The sequence below is a fragment of the Diadema antillarum genome, unplaced genomic scaffold (assembly GCF_040938485.1).
Source record: "Diadema antillarum isolate AM-2024a unplaced genomic scaffold, OU_Dant_1.0 seq00000947_RagTag, whole genome shotgun sequence".
Taxonomy (NCBI): domain Eukaryota; kingdom Metazoa; phylum Echinodermata; class Echinoidea; order Diadematoida; family Diadematidae; genus Diadema; species Diadema antillarum.
Window position 1 is genome coordinate 591,883 of NW_027271796.1, and position 16,136 is coordinate 608,018.

A 16,136-nucleotide genomic window follows, 5' to 3' on the forward strand; every position below is an offset into this window, starting at 1 on the left:
TCATTTAAAAACCAGTGACGAAACAGTGAAAACAACAGGTAAATTCTTTAACAAAAATCAGTGAAAAATCAAGGAACAGCCATGCATTGCATGACAGATTGCCAAAAATTAATGATAGATTGTTGAGAATTTTAGATGTTTCTCAAGGATCTCCAGTGCATTTCACGAGACACAACCTCTTGTTGGTCTTGGAGACTGCCGAGAGATCCTGCTGATTTTTTTTTTCCTCTCTATGGATATCCAATGGTCTCTGTCCTATGGAAAGGGGGCCTTACTTGCCTTACAGTACAATGAAATGAGCATTCAGTAAAGAGCGAGTTATCCACAGATTGACTCCAAAGTTATCAATTGGTGTGGTGAAAACATGGGACTCACTGCAACACATCACTGTCATGCATTGTACATCCAAATGAAACCTACAACCCCATGCATTTGCCAGAGATCAAGAGCGTTTTAAAGGTAAAACATAGTTCTGGTGCGCCTGCAGAATTGTCGAATTTTGCTCCAAAATGTACATGTATGCCTAAGAAATGTATGAAATAATGCTGCAATGACAAGATATTCGTTGGGTAACGATGAAAATGCAAAATATTAACCAAAAGGGTTTGTCGGAGTGGCAATCTCAGAACGGGGTCAGGCTAACTCGGACTCAGGGACAACTCAGCCTCGCTTTGACCCTTACCAGAACTATGTTTTCACTTTAATGTGTTCATTTTTGTATAAGTTACGTCACTTCCACAGTAACTTGCATCATTTGTTGTCAAATATAACAAATGTCACTTCAATTAAATATCTTTGCAAGGAGAATTCCACCCCTAATAATGAACACAAAAATATAAACTAAACGTGAGTTTGAGTTCTCATACCTGCCGGATGGTAGTTAAGTCCCTCCCTATAGTGGACTTCTAGCTCCACCTCTTCTGAGGAGTCACTAGCTACAGGTACTACTTTAACCCGTGGGTCTGTAGTCTGGCAGGTGCTTCGGATGCGCCTCCACAACTTCTTGTTGTCGTAATTACAGATGATGAAAATGGCAACCATCAAAACACTTGCGAAAAATGACCACTGCCAATGGAAAATGGAAAGAGCAGAGCCAATTACTTCATTAAAGGACTACTTTGCACATGTATGCCTTGCAAATGATACAGCAATAGCTCTGAGAAGAAGCAAAACATCTACACATACTAAGGGACATATAGCATGAAACCACATTGGGGAAAACAGAAATCAATACTGAACATCAAATAAACTGGTTGGTTTCCCCCCCCCCCCCCCCAACACAAATGACAGTCTTGGAATTCCTACAATTTTTTGTTTTTCTGTTGGTGCAAAAACCTCTTTATCTGATTCTTTTCTCATAAAAACTAGAAATATCACTTAAGGTGATTAATACCCCCGCCCCGTGACGACAGTCTTACCCAAGGAATGATCTTTCCTTGATCTTCTGCCATTGAAATGCCGTTACCATGGCAACGCAGCTTCCGACACGTCCGAAAAATATGTCTTGCACATCTTCCCACCAAGACTATTGTGTGTGCCACATTTCATAAGCTTTTGTCAAAAACTGAGCAAGTAGTTCAATCCACAAGATCTTTCCTTGATCTTCCACCATTAATATGCCGTTACCATGGCAACGCAGCTTCCGACATGTCCAAAAAATATGTCTTGCACATCTTCCCACCAAGACCAATGTGTGTGCCATATTTCATGAGCTTCAGTCGAATACAGAGGAAGTAGTTCAATCCGCAAGATCTTTCCTTGATCTTCTGCCATTTATATGCCGTTACCATGGCAACGTACTTTCGGGTACTGTCAAAAAATGCGTCTTGCACATCTACAACCAAAGGCACACATCTGTACCAAGTTTCATGGAAATTGGACAAAAACTGAGGAAGTAGTTTGCAACACAAAATTTTCCATCGTTTTGGCTCATAATATGTGAGCTGTTACCATGGCAACATACTTTTTGTCTCTGTCAAGAAATGTGTCATGCTGACCTATATCCTAAGACAAACATTCAATATGAATTCCATGAGAATTGGAAGAACACTGATGAAGCAGTTTTGCCATGAAGCATTTTGCCCTATATTCTACCAATAACATGCCGTTACCATGGCAACGCACTTTTTGCCACTGCGGTAATATGTGTCTTGTACATTAACATATTCAGATGAACATCTGTACCTAATTTCATAAAAATTGATCAAAAATTGTGGGAGGAGTTCGCGACGCAAGATTTGTACCCATTTTTGCCCATAATATGCCGTTACCATGGCAACGTACTTTTGGGTACTGTAAAAAAATATGTCTTGCACATCTACAACCCAAGGCACACATCTGTGCCAAGTTTTATGGGAATCGGTTGAAAACTGAGGAAGTAGTTCGTGACGCAAGATTTGCAACGGACCGACCGCCCGACCAACCGCCCGCCCGACCGACCGTCCGCTGATTCCTATATACCCCCTTCAAACTTCGTTTGGCGGGGGTATAACTACTTTTGCCCACTTAGAGTTGCTTGTTCATATTTACCAAATTTATAACAGCGATTCAATCCATTTTTTCCCTAATTCATGTCTTTATCTTTCTAATGTTTTGTATGAATTCATAGTGCACAAAATTTCTTACTTCTGTATCCCATTACCTATGAAAACATAGTTATACTGTATAGGCCGTTTTGCATACAGATATTTTTGCATGTGAGGTCCCGGACATTTTCGCGAGATGTTATTTTTGCAAATGGACACCAAGGCTATCATAAGTGCACTATTACCCTTGCACATGGCGACATTTTTGCATGTTGTTAAATTTGCGATCCAACCTAGCAAATTGGCAAATTTTGCAAAAATAAAAGCTGATACAATATCAAGTGCTTGAATATTTTGTTTTGTTATTACAAAATCTTTGGAACTTGCAAAATTAGCTTTTGCTTACAGCAACAATGACCAAAGCTTTATTCCCGCTGATATCCATTCCGTGAACATGGACAACAAACTGCAAACTGTAGTGACAGTACGTTGACTCTGTATCCACCCCAAGTGTTGACATTTCAATGAGGAAGTAGTACTCTGGGCTGTAGGGAAAGTTGAGCATGGGAACATCAGCACAGGGTGAGTGCTGCTCACAAATCCAGGTGACCCCGTTGTGTGTGTGGGAATACACAGGAGTCGATTCATTGCCCGCAGATATGCTCTCCTTCTCAATGGGTTTCCAGATACGTTGTCCTTGCCTAAGGAAAATGTTTATGATTAGCACATAACACATTAATACATAATGTCAGTCACCAGATTGAATGATATCAAATATCATAAATCACAGCTGTAATGATATAGAATTTTTATGAAATAATTGTATGTGCTGCTATAAAGGCAGCCTTTGACGTGTGCTCACTGGGGACGTTATTTTCTCAGTTTTGCTTGTAGGAGTTATTTATTTTTTTTAGAAGGGTGTGTAGGAAAAGGAAGAAAAAAAAATCCTCACAATCCGGTGAAAGCCACCCATCTCACTGAGTGGCGAATGTTTGCGAGCGTAGGGTGTTGAAAATTTCTTTGCAACAACAAAAACTGTTTCCAAAAATGAAAACAGTCAGTGAGTTTGACTGCATTTGTTTACAAATTTGCTTGCAAATTCCCTAGTATTCGCTACGCTCGCAAACATTCGCAGCTCAGTGAGGAGCACCGAACGATTTGCGAAGGACATGAATAGCAAAATCCAACATTCGGAAGTTTTTATCCGAATGTGTTCGGACAATAAAGCAAAAAACAAAACAAAAACACGCATTTGTGCGCAGTTTGTGCCAAGTTCTCATGATGTATGTGTAAATGTCGCGTGTACTTTTGCTAAAATACAGCCAGTTACGTAAACGAAAAACACGCGTCGGAAATGCAACCACACAAACTTTTCAATAATCATTGGAGAATACTGTTTCCAAGGAGATTGATAGCTGTCTTGAGTTGAAGATTTTCTCTTTCCTGTATTTCTCCTCTCTTTCCCTTTCATTTTTCCGTTGCATGTGTGTGTGCAGACCGTTAGTTAGCTGTTTTTTTCTGATGACCTAGGCTACCCCACAATTAACAAGCATTTTTTTTTTCTAGGTTCCCCCACACATTATATAATTTCAGCGTGCATTGGAGTAATTTAAAGTGTATTTTGGGATTTTTTTTTGAATATCAAAAATTTCGTTTTCATATACAGTGTAAATTATAGTTGCTTGATGGGGGGATGGACTACTGTAGTATGCTACGATTTTGTCTTGCAGAAAACGTAGAGCGTTAAAACGTTAACATCAAACATGCGCCAAACATTTGTGATAATGTTTCAAAAGGTACATGAACAGGTATTGCAGTTATGTCGTAAAATGATCGGAAGAATTTCGCGGATTTCGCGAAACATACACAAGACATTTTCCAAAGTTTCGGGGGTTTGTTTGGGGTTACACGAAGATTTTGCGAACATCGTGCACGTTTGACGAAGGTCTCGCACATAATATGACGAGAGTTTAAAGACATTTTTGAGACCAAATCACGACCAAATCATTACTCATTGTCCGGAAAAGGTTCGCAAAAAAATCGAATAATTTTGAAATTCTTGCTGAAGTAAACAATTGACGCCGCCTCCGAACTCCTGCGTTCGTTTGGCTATTTTTGCAGACCAAAATGCGAATGTTAGATTTTGCCACTCGCGACGTGACCACGTAAAAAAACGCATATTACACGCAACGCATTTCGATTATCGCAGTACAATAATTTAGCTTCACGATTTTTTTAACTCAAGCAAAACAAGAACACTAAATACTACATATTACTACCGTCTAATATAATTTTACGGCCAATAAAAACATAAAAAGACACTGCGTTATAAAAATTCGTAGGGAAATATCGCGAAACATGCGTGAGATATTCTCCGAAGCTTCACGGTCTGTTCGGGGTTTCACAAAGATTTTGTGAACATCGCGCACGTGGCGAAGGTCTTGCGCTATGACGAGACATTAAGGACATTTTTGAAAACAAATTACGACCAAATCATGACTCATTGTGCGGAAAAGGTTCACAAAAAATCTAATTGTTTTGAAATTCTTGCCGAGGTAAAAACGACATCCCTAAACAAATGACAACGCCCCTGAACTCCCGTGTTCGTTTGGCGATCTTTGGTATATCATGTGCAACATTTCGATTATCACAGTCCAATAATTGAGCTTCAGGATTCTTTTTTAAAACTTAAACAAAACAAACAAACTAATTACAACATATTACTACTGTCTACTGTAATTTCGTGACCAATAAAAGCATAAAAAGACACTGCATTATGAAAATTCGTCAGGAAATACAAGTCGAAAAAGATGCGACTTTCGCGGAAGTCGAATTTCGCGTAAGTCGAAGTGTTTTGGTCGGTCCCAATAGATTCGACTTAGGCGAGGTTGACTGTATGATATAAACCTAATAGAATTTACAGATAAAAATGTATGGGTGTTCTTAAAGGTACATTGGGAAATGACACTGGAGAAATATTTCAACCATTAACTGGTTTATTAAAGCTAGTACTGTGTACTGCAGCATTGCACACAGTTTCCAGCAGGAGGAGGGGATTATCCTTGCTAAATGACATTTTTTAAAGTTACTACAAACATAAAGTTGCACAATGATGGGTCATTTTTTTTCTTTACATGTCTGATATTTTGTTTGCCATCTCGAGGGTTTTTACAGTTTGCAATTGGTATGAAACGGTTTGTACGTACGTAAGTGCACGTATGCATCTGAGCAGCACACTTTGTTTTCATGGCGTTCCTCCTGAGACAAACTATTTCCAAACTCTTGAGATACAGGGATTGTGGGCAGGCACCTTTGGCAACACCCTCCTCATTTTGGCCATTTGGGTCCTGACCCAGGCCCCCTCCCCCATCACCTATACAAACAATAATCCCTTCCCCCCTCTAGTATTTCCTGCCAAGTTTGGTCAAAATCCAGCAGCTAATTTTCAAGAAGACGATGAAAACGTGAAAAAGTTCATGCATGACGCACACCACATGCCAGATTGCATGCAATAGCTCGCTTGCTAGCCATTAGGCTTAGTGAGCTAATAGCTGGACACAGTAATTAAAAAACCCCAGACAAAACCAAATGTTTCTTATACAACGTGCCCCTACATAAGTTATAATTCTTAGACAGCCCCTAGGAGGCCAGAATGATAACATACTGAGAGTCATACTTGTTGAAGTTGTTATATTTCTCCTGATTCTCTGGGCTGAAAATGGTGATATCATTTGTACTGATGTAGCTGCCACCGAGCACCATTAAAGTGTACATCCCAGTGAAGAGAGTCGCTTCTCCTGTTGTGAAGTCAACCAGCTTGAACAATGGCCGAAAATCTGGAGAGAATAATTTACCTGAATCAGTCAACATCTCCTGAGCAAGACAATCCTCTGAAGCTGTGCTGCTTGCATAACTGTACTGCAACTACTGAGTATTTATGTACATGGTAATCTTTTTTTTTAAGTGCAGCAAGTATTCAAGAGCTGTGCTCATTTCTTTACTTTGTTTTATTCTTTTCTTTTTTGTTGTTCCTATAAACACAGTACAGTCCACATGCAGCTGAAGTAGACCTAAATCAAAACCCAAAAAGGATAAGGCAGCATAAACAAAACATATAGCATGTGTTTTAAATTTCCACAACAAAGACCCCACACTTGCTTTGCAGATCAGAAGGCTCAAAACAATGGAACTAGAGGGAACATCAAATCCTTCTCCTTCTCTTCCTCCTTTCCCTCACCCCCCCCCCCCAAAGTATTTCAAATTTGAACTATTTATTTACTCAGTCTGATTGCCCAACCTGTTGTATCTCTACATCACTCACCATGATGGTAATGTAGACAGGGTCTGCCCTCCATCTTGATGGGACAGTCATAGATAAACTGTTCATTCAAGCTCTCTATGCTGAGCTTGAGGTCAAAGACGAGCTTTCTTCCGGGTGGACAGCCCAACATCACATCCATGCTGTGGATACCCTGATGCCATTAGGCAAAATGCAAATATTGTAATTCCTTGGCAAACTCATGCACTCTCTTTTGAAAACATTCACTAGTAAAATTCACAAGAACCAAAATTTAAGGCAAAGTTTTTGTCTTTTATCCTATAAGGAAATTGCCTATATAAACATATATCATCATAGATTGCCCAGAGATTACACAATAAGATGCATGCACATACATAGCTGATGATAGACCAAAGAATGCATGTCATTTAACATGTTGGCGTATCTTTAAAGTTAGAGAAAGCCAGGTGAAAGAGAAATGATATCAGGGTGAATCAAACTTCATTGTTTGTTTGTTTTTGTCATAAGTGAAATAAACAAATAAAGCCCATTATGATAACATGCTCTCAAATATCTTCTTGTCCATTCACCACAACACCATAACAGGATGGCATTTCATTTTTCATACCAAGCAATTCCTGTGAAAACACCTACAGTCTTCTTGTATAAAAGTAAACCTCTAATGAGATTCATTGTACCCTTTAAATACACCAGCATATCACATTTACTACAAGTGTTATCTACATTAGATGTGAAAGTACTATGTAATCCTATGAGTAACTAAAAGTCACATGATGTATGGCCATGTGACTAAGTTCAAAAATAAGAGCAAGCGACCTATGATGTCACAAAAACATGTTAGTTTTCTAACCATTTTTATGTATACACCTGAGGGACATCACTGGTAGTGTGTCACTGCACTGAAATCAAATTAGATCAAAAGAGGATGATAGTTACAAAGGTACACACAACAAAGAGTTTGTTACCTCAGGTTCAGAAGTAATTTGATCAGGTGTGAAACAAGATGATGATGAGTGCCAAACTTGGAGGAGGACAGAAGTGGGATACAAGCTGGACCCTGGACCAGACTGGTGTACCAATGCACCCTGGTCTGCTAGAATGACCTACAGGTATAATCATGACACAAATACATCCAAACTCTTAACTTTAATAATACTTGAAATATAAAAATAGTACTTATGCAAACTGCAATTTTTCTATCTAATGACTTTGATTCACTTTCATCTGTGATAATCTTCATTGGTTAGTAATTGGCATTTTTTTTTTCTGTTTCTATGAAAATGTTTAGAATGATTTTCCCTTGTGTATAACTTAACACAAAATCCCAAACAAGCAATCAAAGAGTTGCAATACCTTCATGTTGCACTATTTTGCAAAAAAGAAACTTAACCAAGGTCTCACAGCCTGTTTCATTTGATCAAACAAACAACAACAAACAAACAAACGCTGAGGTATTCTGGTAAATGGCCGACTTCAAGATACCAGTGCCACAACATCCTAAAGCAAAGATGGCATAGGTCTACGTTTATTTTTCTACAGTAAGTATGTATATTATGTAATTTCTGTAACCTCATGAAAATGTTTACTTGAAATCTCACTTTCAGGTAGGATTAGCAATGTGCTTTTGGACTGATTAATCCCACAATATATAATAAAAGATTTATATTCCGGGCATTTCTTGTTAGACAATCTCATTATGCTCTAATGATAACAAGTTCTTGCTTGGCTACACATTCCCTAATATCTAAGTTTGCAACAATCTGATGTGCTACAAAACTATAAAGTAGCATTGCAAGACCACCACCATCTTTGAATTTAGTTATTACAATGATTAGATTTGCCATGAAAATTTGTAGCAGGAACCTCATATCTGATGGTGCTATTCAGAGGGTACATCCAGCGCTGTGTCTCAACTGCCAGAATGGTTTCGTCAGAGACTTCCAAGGAGATGCGAAGGTCATCCAAATCCATGTTGATGTCAAGTAGACCAACTCGGAGGTAGACATCAAAACGGAACACATCATGCTTGTCCAGGAACACAGTGTGTGGCAGAACGGGTCGTGAGCCAGAATGGTCGGGCAGCTGTAAATGCAATATTAATGAGGTTAAGCTTTAGGTAACATTTAACTCAATTACTTTCTATCCTATTCCTGTCAGTACTATGTAACAGTTTTCAAACAGCAAACATGCACATCAGTGTACATACACACTCGCACACATTCATGAATACACATATTTAAAGGCCTTGACTGAAAAATCACTACAAAAACATACTTGTGATTTCAACATTTTCTAAATACTGTAATATAGCATGTGTCTGTTGGTATCTGTAGGCTTTCATACTCAGTACTGATATATATTTCTCAACATTATCTGAGAATCCTTTCAGATAGGAAAACCATTAATTCAGAAGGATAATGATCAACTCACATGGAGGAAGTAAGATCCTGGGTCAATGTGAATTCCTGATTCAATCTGGTTATTTTGGAAGAGATACTGGTGAAAGGCACTGAATGCCTCGGTGTCTTCTTGCCACCAGCGGAAAGGACTGTGGCTGGCTTGTGCCAGTTCCTAGTCGTGCAATATGAGAAAATAAAGAGTGAAATGAATGCAAAACCCCACCACCAACAATGATATGTAATGCCAGTGAAAAACTGTGAAAACTGATTTATGCCAAGCATGACACAAGTGGAAAAATGATGTGTAATAGAATTGTAAATCTCTTCAAATGTGCAAATATAGTCCTAAATCAATGCAGAGAGAAAATAATTGTGTGTAAACAATTCATAGTCTAAAACTTTTTCTGTAAATAGTTTAGCTATCTCCTATTAAATCTTGTATGGTGCAAGATGTTCAGCACAACCTCATTCCAAAATTATTTGGAATGCCGCATGAATTTTATGTTCTACCAGCCAATACTTCTTTTCACATTAATACATATATGAAATCACATTAAAAGAGAGTTTTGATGCAAATTCTAAGCATTTCCCCATGATCCTGCGAAGCTATAGACTCTTTGTTTAAGAATGCATCTCTGCAGAACAGACATGGAATGATGCACATGCTACATCAATGACTGCTATACAGAGGACAGCATCAAAACTTTGCTTGTTAGTATTTTGCCATTCCTAAACACATTCACATTTATGTAATAGTTTTCATCCCTAATAATGTAAACACTATTCATTTCATACACATTTGTTCCAAATAAGGACTTGGAAGACAATTTTGCAACGAGTTTAGTTCTTGATTTAGAAACACAGTGACTGAATTAGGAATAAGAGTTATGGCCCGTTTCACGGTTAGGCGCCACTTTTTGTCAACCTAGGGGTCAAAATTTCAAGTTCTCTTTAAGAGATGGAATGTCTTGATTTTTTATTCCCAAGAATGTGAATTTAATGGAAAATGTAATGCCAGAGCTTAATTATTATTACAATATCTGATATTATGAATGGTTCAATAGGAGATGAAGGTAATTTTGCTGAAAGATAACACTATGATACCATGGACAGAGCTGACACACTATGTGTCCAACAGGTAATTTGATACTGTAACATGATTAAGTGATATTTAAGCAAATTCCGTGCCAGATTTTGTGTTCTCATTTGGATTTATTGGAAAATTGTACCGCTTTGAAGGAAAAATATGGTGTGAAATAGAGTAAATGACTTCAAAAAGTTTCTCTTGTTTTACACTTCCTCATTCAGGATGTGTAATATTTCATGGAGATAATGCTTATGTTGGGGGACATACACACACCTAATATTAACATTGTGAGTGTCCAACTTTTACATTTAAAATTTCAGCTGGAGGATGTGGTGGATGTGACAAAAACAGATGTGAACGGACATTTTACACCTTGAGCAATAAACAAAAGAAATAAGCCAAGTGATTACCCAATGAACAGTCAGCACAAGTCAGTTTACAGTAAGAAACATATTATGTTTCATAAGAAAGCTTCTTTTTTTTTTGTCAGCATAAATGATATCAGTAATATCCAACATGGTGGATGTGACATGTGAACGGAAAACCAATTTCCTTATTTTTTTTCCTGCACACCTTGCATTGCAACCAATGATTATAATTCATGCAGTACCACCAAGAATGCTGTATTCTTTAAGTATACAAGTCACTGCTGACAAGGTTCCATGTCCTGTAAAAGTTATGAATGCCTGAAATTCCTCATAAGTGGTGGATGTGACGGATTGGAGATGTGAACGGACATTTTTACTCTTCTTCAATTTACACTTAATAGTAATAGTTGAAATCATTAGTAACATTTCTATTGAATCACATACACTGAATGACCAAAGTATTGGGTCTTTTTGCAGACATACATACCTGTACACTGTTAATTGTACAGTTCACTTAATTTTCTCAGAGTAAATTGGATCCAACACAGGAGATGTGATGCCAAAATTGTGAACAGAATTCTGAATTTCAATCTTTGCTTATCATAAATTTTTAACAGTAATCCTACTTGGAAGAACCACATAGAATAGCCACATTTTAGAATGCAAATCACTGCTCACAAGGGTCCACATACAGTTGTATTCTCAAGTTTCAATGTATGAATGCCTGATAACTCCTTGGTGCAGATGTGACAAAATCAAATGTGAACAGACATTTTTTACCTTCAATTTATGTGAACTGCATATGAATAAAACATAGTAAAGACATCCTTATTCTTTAACCAATGAAGTCATACATAATGTTTCTGATAGAGCAATTATGCACTCAATTTTTCTCACAGTAAATGATATCCAACATGGTGAATGTGACATTTTTATTGTGATCAAAATCCCCAATGTGCAGTGTTTTCCCAGGGTATCGAAAAGAAAAGGTACAAGTAATGTGAGTCTTAATCTTACCTTAACCTGTCCTACCTATAGTTTCTGCCTATGACAAACTTTAAAAGTGAAAACCTGGTATAAAGACCGATCCTCAATAATAATAACAAAAATGCAGATTATGTGGTCATGACCCTGTGTGCATTATGCATTGCAAATCTACAGCACAGGCAAAAGCTACAATACGGTAACCCTCGCATATACGTGTACACTGTATGTCACCTACCAGGATTCCACCCATAAACTTTATCATGTCAGTTAAAAATCACATTTCTAATTTGCCATAGTTTGTTGATATTGAAGCACCACTGTTAGTATGTTAATGCACAGGGTATACATAGGCCCTACATATTGACAAAATGAAATCTTTATTTGTAAAGTTTGTGTTCTGTAAAAAGAAGCATTTTCTCCTCCTCATCCATATACCACCCTTCCACCTCTCCCACATCATCACCAGGATAAGCCATTCTTTGTCAATTGAAGAACATTCATTTTTTTTAAAATAACAAACTTTATTTCCCTTTTTGCTTTATGGGTATCTATTCAGATTAAAAAATAATAATTTAGGATTAACAAACCTTATTACACCTTCAGAATAACATGCCTTATTTCATATTTGGATATGAACCTTTGGAATAACGACCTTTATCTAATTCTTGGATAAAAGTATTTACAAAGCCTCAGAAAAATAAACACTCTCTCATTTTTTCGCTGAACGAACCTGTAAGTAAAGGGAATTTGTGGATATGAATTACAATGCCTGCCAAATAATCAGGAGCTTGTTGGTTCCAGAGTTGTATGCCCATGATTTTTTATTAGGACTACAACTATAAACACTGAATAATTGGTGCTTATTGTACATCGACAAGGGGCGATTTGTCAATCAGCTCCACTTACAAACAACTTGATGTAAGAATTCATTTATTTGAATACCAGGTAAATACACAGTATCTGCTGCACAGGATCACATGCCATAGAACTAGCACAGGCTCTGTAGCGGAAGCCTGGTAGTCTAGTGGATATGACGCCAGTCTGGTAATCAGGAGATGATCGATTTAAATCCAGCTTGAGTATCATATGGCCAGGATTTTTTCATCACACATGTGGTTATACTCCTAAAACACTGAATAAATATGCAAGAATTCCTTTCTTTCTAAAAATGCATTGGAAAGTGGGGTTAAATGGATCCATACCAATATCTCTGTGAATCACCTTCACTGTACCTTCACTGGAAAATAACCATCAGGAGATAGCTGGTTTAAATCTGACCAAGTTGAATGCCCATTATTTTTTGTCATGGCTACTATTAGAACACTGTATTACCGGTGCTTACTTATGTTGAAGGGCAATTTTCAATCAGTTGCAGTAAAGTGATATATAAATCATTTTAACTTTTTTTTCACCCCTCAATCTAAGTTAACCATTCCAATGGTTGTGGATCATTTCACACTGTGTTCAAGTCTTGATGCTGCGTGAATCATTGGGAACTAATGCTGAAAAATGCTGTGCGTTTGAGGAGATACACTGTGTGTCCGTTCACACCCCAAAATGTCACATCCACCACATATTCAATCATTTTTAAACTTATCAAATACAGGATACAGGAGAGGTCTAATCAATGTAATTAAATAACATTTATATTCTTTTGCCTTTTTGAGATTAATCACCTGGAAAATTGATTAGAATATGTAGAACATCAGTTTTCACAGTCACAGTGACAAAATCATACTACATCCTCACTGTGAACAAGTATTCTAATGTAAAACTATAAGTGAATGTGGTATAAAAGTGGGTGTCTGATATCTAGATATCTTGGGAAAGACATGTTTTTAAAATCTAAACATATTTTGTCCCCCCCAAAAATAAGTTGTCCCTAGATTTTATGTGATATTCATCGAAATGTCCGTTCACATCTTAAAATGTCACATCCACCAGGGCATTTCACATATTTTTTAAGTTTTCCAAATTTTTAGTTTCATAGTAATCTCAAAATCAGTGGCATTTATAAGGTTACTAAAGAGTCTAAAATGTGTTGAGATTTAAAGTTAATTGGACCAGTATTTACTGAGATGCACACCAAAATGTGTTTCTGACAAGAAAGGCTGGTGGATGTGACATGTGTGAACGGACACCATGTTTTGTGAAATAAAAAAAGCATTTGAATTTCAAATCCTAAATTGTTTCAGAGGGATAGGCACCCAACTGTGTATCATTGATATATGCAAACATTTTAGAAATAATCTAAACCATTAAAAAGTTATAGATTTATAAAATCTTAGTGGATGTGACAAAAATGTGAACGGACATTTGAATTTTGTTTTCAAATTACTGTCATTTCATCAGATGGAACTGAAGCACAAACAAACTTTCTACAGTCACTCATACAAAGCTATACTTTACTTTTACATTATTTTCCTGAGACTTGCCTTTGTTTTCTTACTTACACAACCCATATAAGCAGATGCTTAAATGTGAACGGACAATGTCACATCCACCAAGAGAATTTGGGGGTGGAAAAAATGTAACAAAAAGAAGTTGAAACTTTTTAGCTCTGATATGATTCATTATGGCTACTCATACACTTAACATAGATATGTTCACTTAACTCATAGCTAGATATTATACAGAATGGCAAAGTTTGCAAGAAAGGGATGTTTGCCAGGTTGACACACAGTGAGTTCGATTTGGGCACATCTTGCCTCACTGTGAGCAAATGCTTTGGAGTTGCATTTTCGTTATGCTATGGGAGGTAGACCCCATGGGGGTCTAACATATGCACATCAAAACATTTCATGAATCTACTCTTATTCTGTGTAGTAGACTGAAAACTGAAAAAAAATGAAAAGTGGCGCCTAACCGTGAAACGGGCCTTATCCCTTTTCAAGAGAATATGTGATATCCCACTTCGAAAATGAATATGAACCATGAACACTGCCTTGCTACAGAAGGCAATATTCTCATAATTATCAGTTGATCTGTGAAATTCACTACAAATAAGAGTACTGCAAACTGTATGGTGTATACAGTTTTCAATAATCTATGATGCCATGTCACTGGTATGACTATGACCAGTTACTGGTTTTTAAGTCCATGAATGAAGAAAGAGGAACATATGTACACCATCAAGTTTAGAATGAAAAGGAATTCCCATGTGCATTTGCAATTTTCCAAATATGACACACAAATTCAATACAGGGAGGCTCAACGTAAAATCAATATTAAATTATAGCTTTGTGACTAGCACTGATTGAGGGTTTTACACTAACATTCTTTTGAAGTGTGTGATGAGCTGTTCTTTCAGAGAGCAAAAAGTGTACAATGGCCTGGTAGACCATGAGTGATGTGTTCCAGTGGCCACCAGTGCTGTCTCTCAGCTGGGGAGCTCCCAAAAAGTAGCTCTCTGTTCTCTCATAGTGGAAGACTTGCTGAATGTCATAGACAATGCTCTCGTAGGGACATTGGTATTCCACTAAGGGAGCGACAGATCTAAGAGGAGTGAGAAGGAATATGAAAGGAATTAACAGCTGAAAAATTGTGATGGTTATTTCCATTATACTCTGCTGGTATCCTGTGTATCAACGGGGCAAAAACTCACCTGTTTGCACACCTTGCTGTTTAGTATTCTTTACTGGAGCATAAAGGAATCAAGTGTAATGACTGTACAGGTAATCAACAATAATGCCATCCTCACAAACTTTAGTAGGAAGCTTTTCAAGTCCATTTCCCTTGAAATTTCATCACACTGACATTGGAATGAAGTCCCTTCCTCTCTTCTCCATAATGCTTTTCCATTTACTTTTCTCTCTTTCTCTTCAACACTCTTCTCTTCTGTCCCTTCCACCACCTTTTCTTCTATTCTGTCCTATTGTCTATCTGCTTTCTCTTTCATTCGATTATTTCTACCACATCATGTAGGCTCATATTTGTAATTTCATCTTCTCTGTAGATATCTCTTCCTCCTCTTTAGTACATAGAGAGATCATAAATTGTACGCTTTGGTTAACTAGGAATGCTCGTGTGTGACATTTGGTACACCAGCTGGATATTTCTTTTCTTCTCTGTATAACAATGTTGGTTTGTGCATCTACGATTTTCATATAGAAATGTTATGTTTATTTGACTTCACAAAGACCATAAAACTCAAAACCTGAATGCTGTTATGTCAACTTTGCACAAGAAATATGACCAAAAAGAGAAAACACTATTAAAAAAATAATAATTCATTACAAAATTATCTGTAGCTAACAGCATTGCTGTCAAAGTAGAAATTTTCATGGAGTACCGGTAATTTCTGGTGCTCAGTCAGGTAAGATAAAATTTTCTTGTAATCTTTGAGTCCGCAGAATCATAACATAAAACAGCGGTACGTATAACAAGCGAAAATTTTTATTTTCATGCTGGTTTCTTGTTAATGTTCATGCTGGTTTCTTGTTGAATGAAATTTCCATAATGCAAAAATTT

The 16,136-nt window shown here is 37.2% G+C and overlaps 1 protein-coding gene across 1 annotated transcript in view; it reads right to left on the reverse strand.

The window, feature by feature from the left end:
- LOC139741727 (cation channel sperm-associated protein subunit gamma 1-like) overlaps window positions 1–16,136 on the reverse strand; it is a 32,731-nt gene that overhangs the window by 2,116 nt on the left and 14,479 nt on the right. Inside the window, exons 4-11 of the mRNA XM_071652312.1 lie at window positions 14,993–15,161; window positions 9,256–9,396; window positions 8,689–8,907; window positions 7,791–7,928; window positions 6,847–6,997; window positions 6,202–6,361; window positions 2,932–3,226; window positions 867–1,065 (exon numbers count right to left, since the gene is read on the reverse strand). Of these exons, the coding sequence (XP_071508413.1) occupies window positions 867–1,065; window positions 2,932–3,226; window positions 6,202–6,361; window positions 6,847–6,997; window positions 7,791–7,928; window positions 8,689–8,907; window positions 9,256–9,396; window positions 14,993–15,161 (1,472 nt within the window). The remainder of the gene's footprint in view (window positions 1–866; window positions 1,066–2,931; window positions 3,227–6,201; window positions 6,362–6,846; window positions 6,998–7,790; window positions 7,929–8,688; window positions 8,908–9,255; window positions 9,397–14,992; window positions 15,162–16,136) is intronic.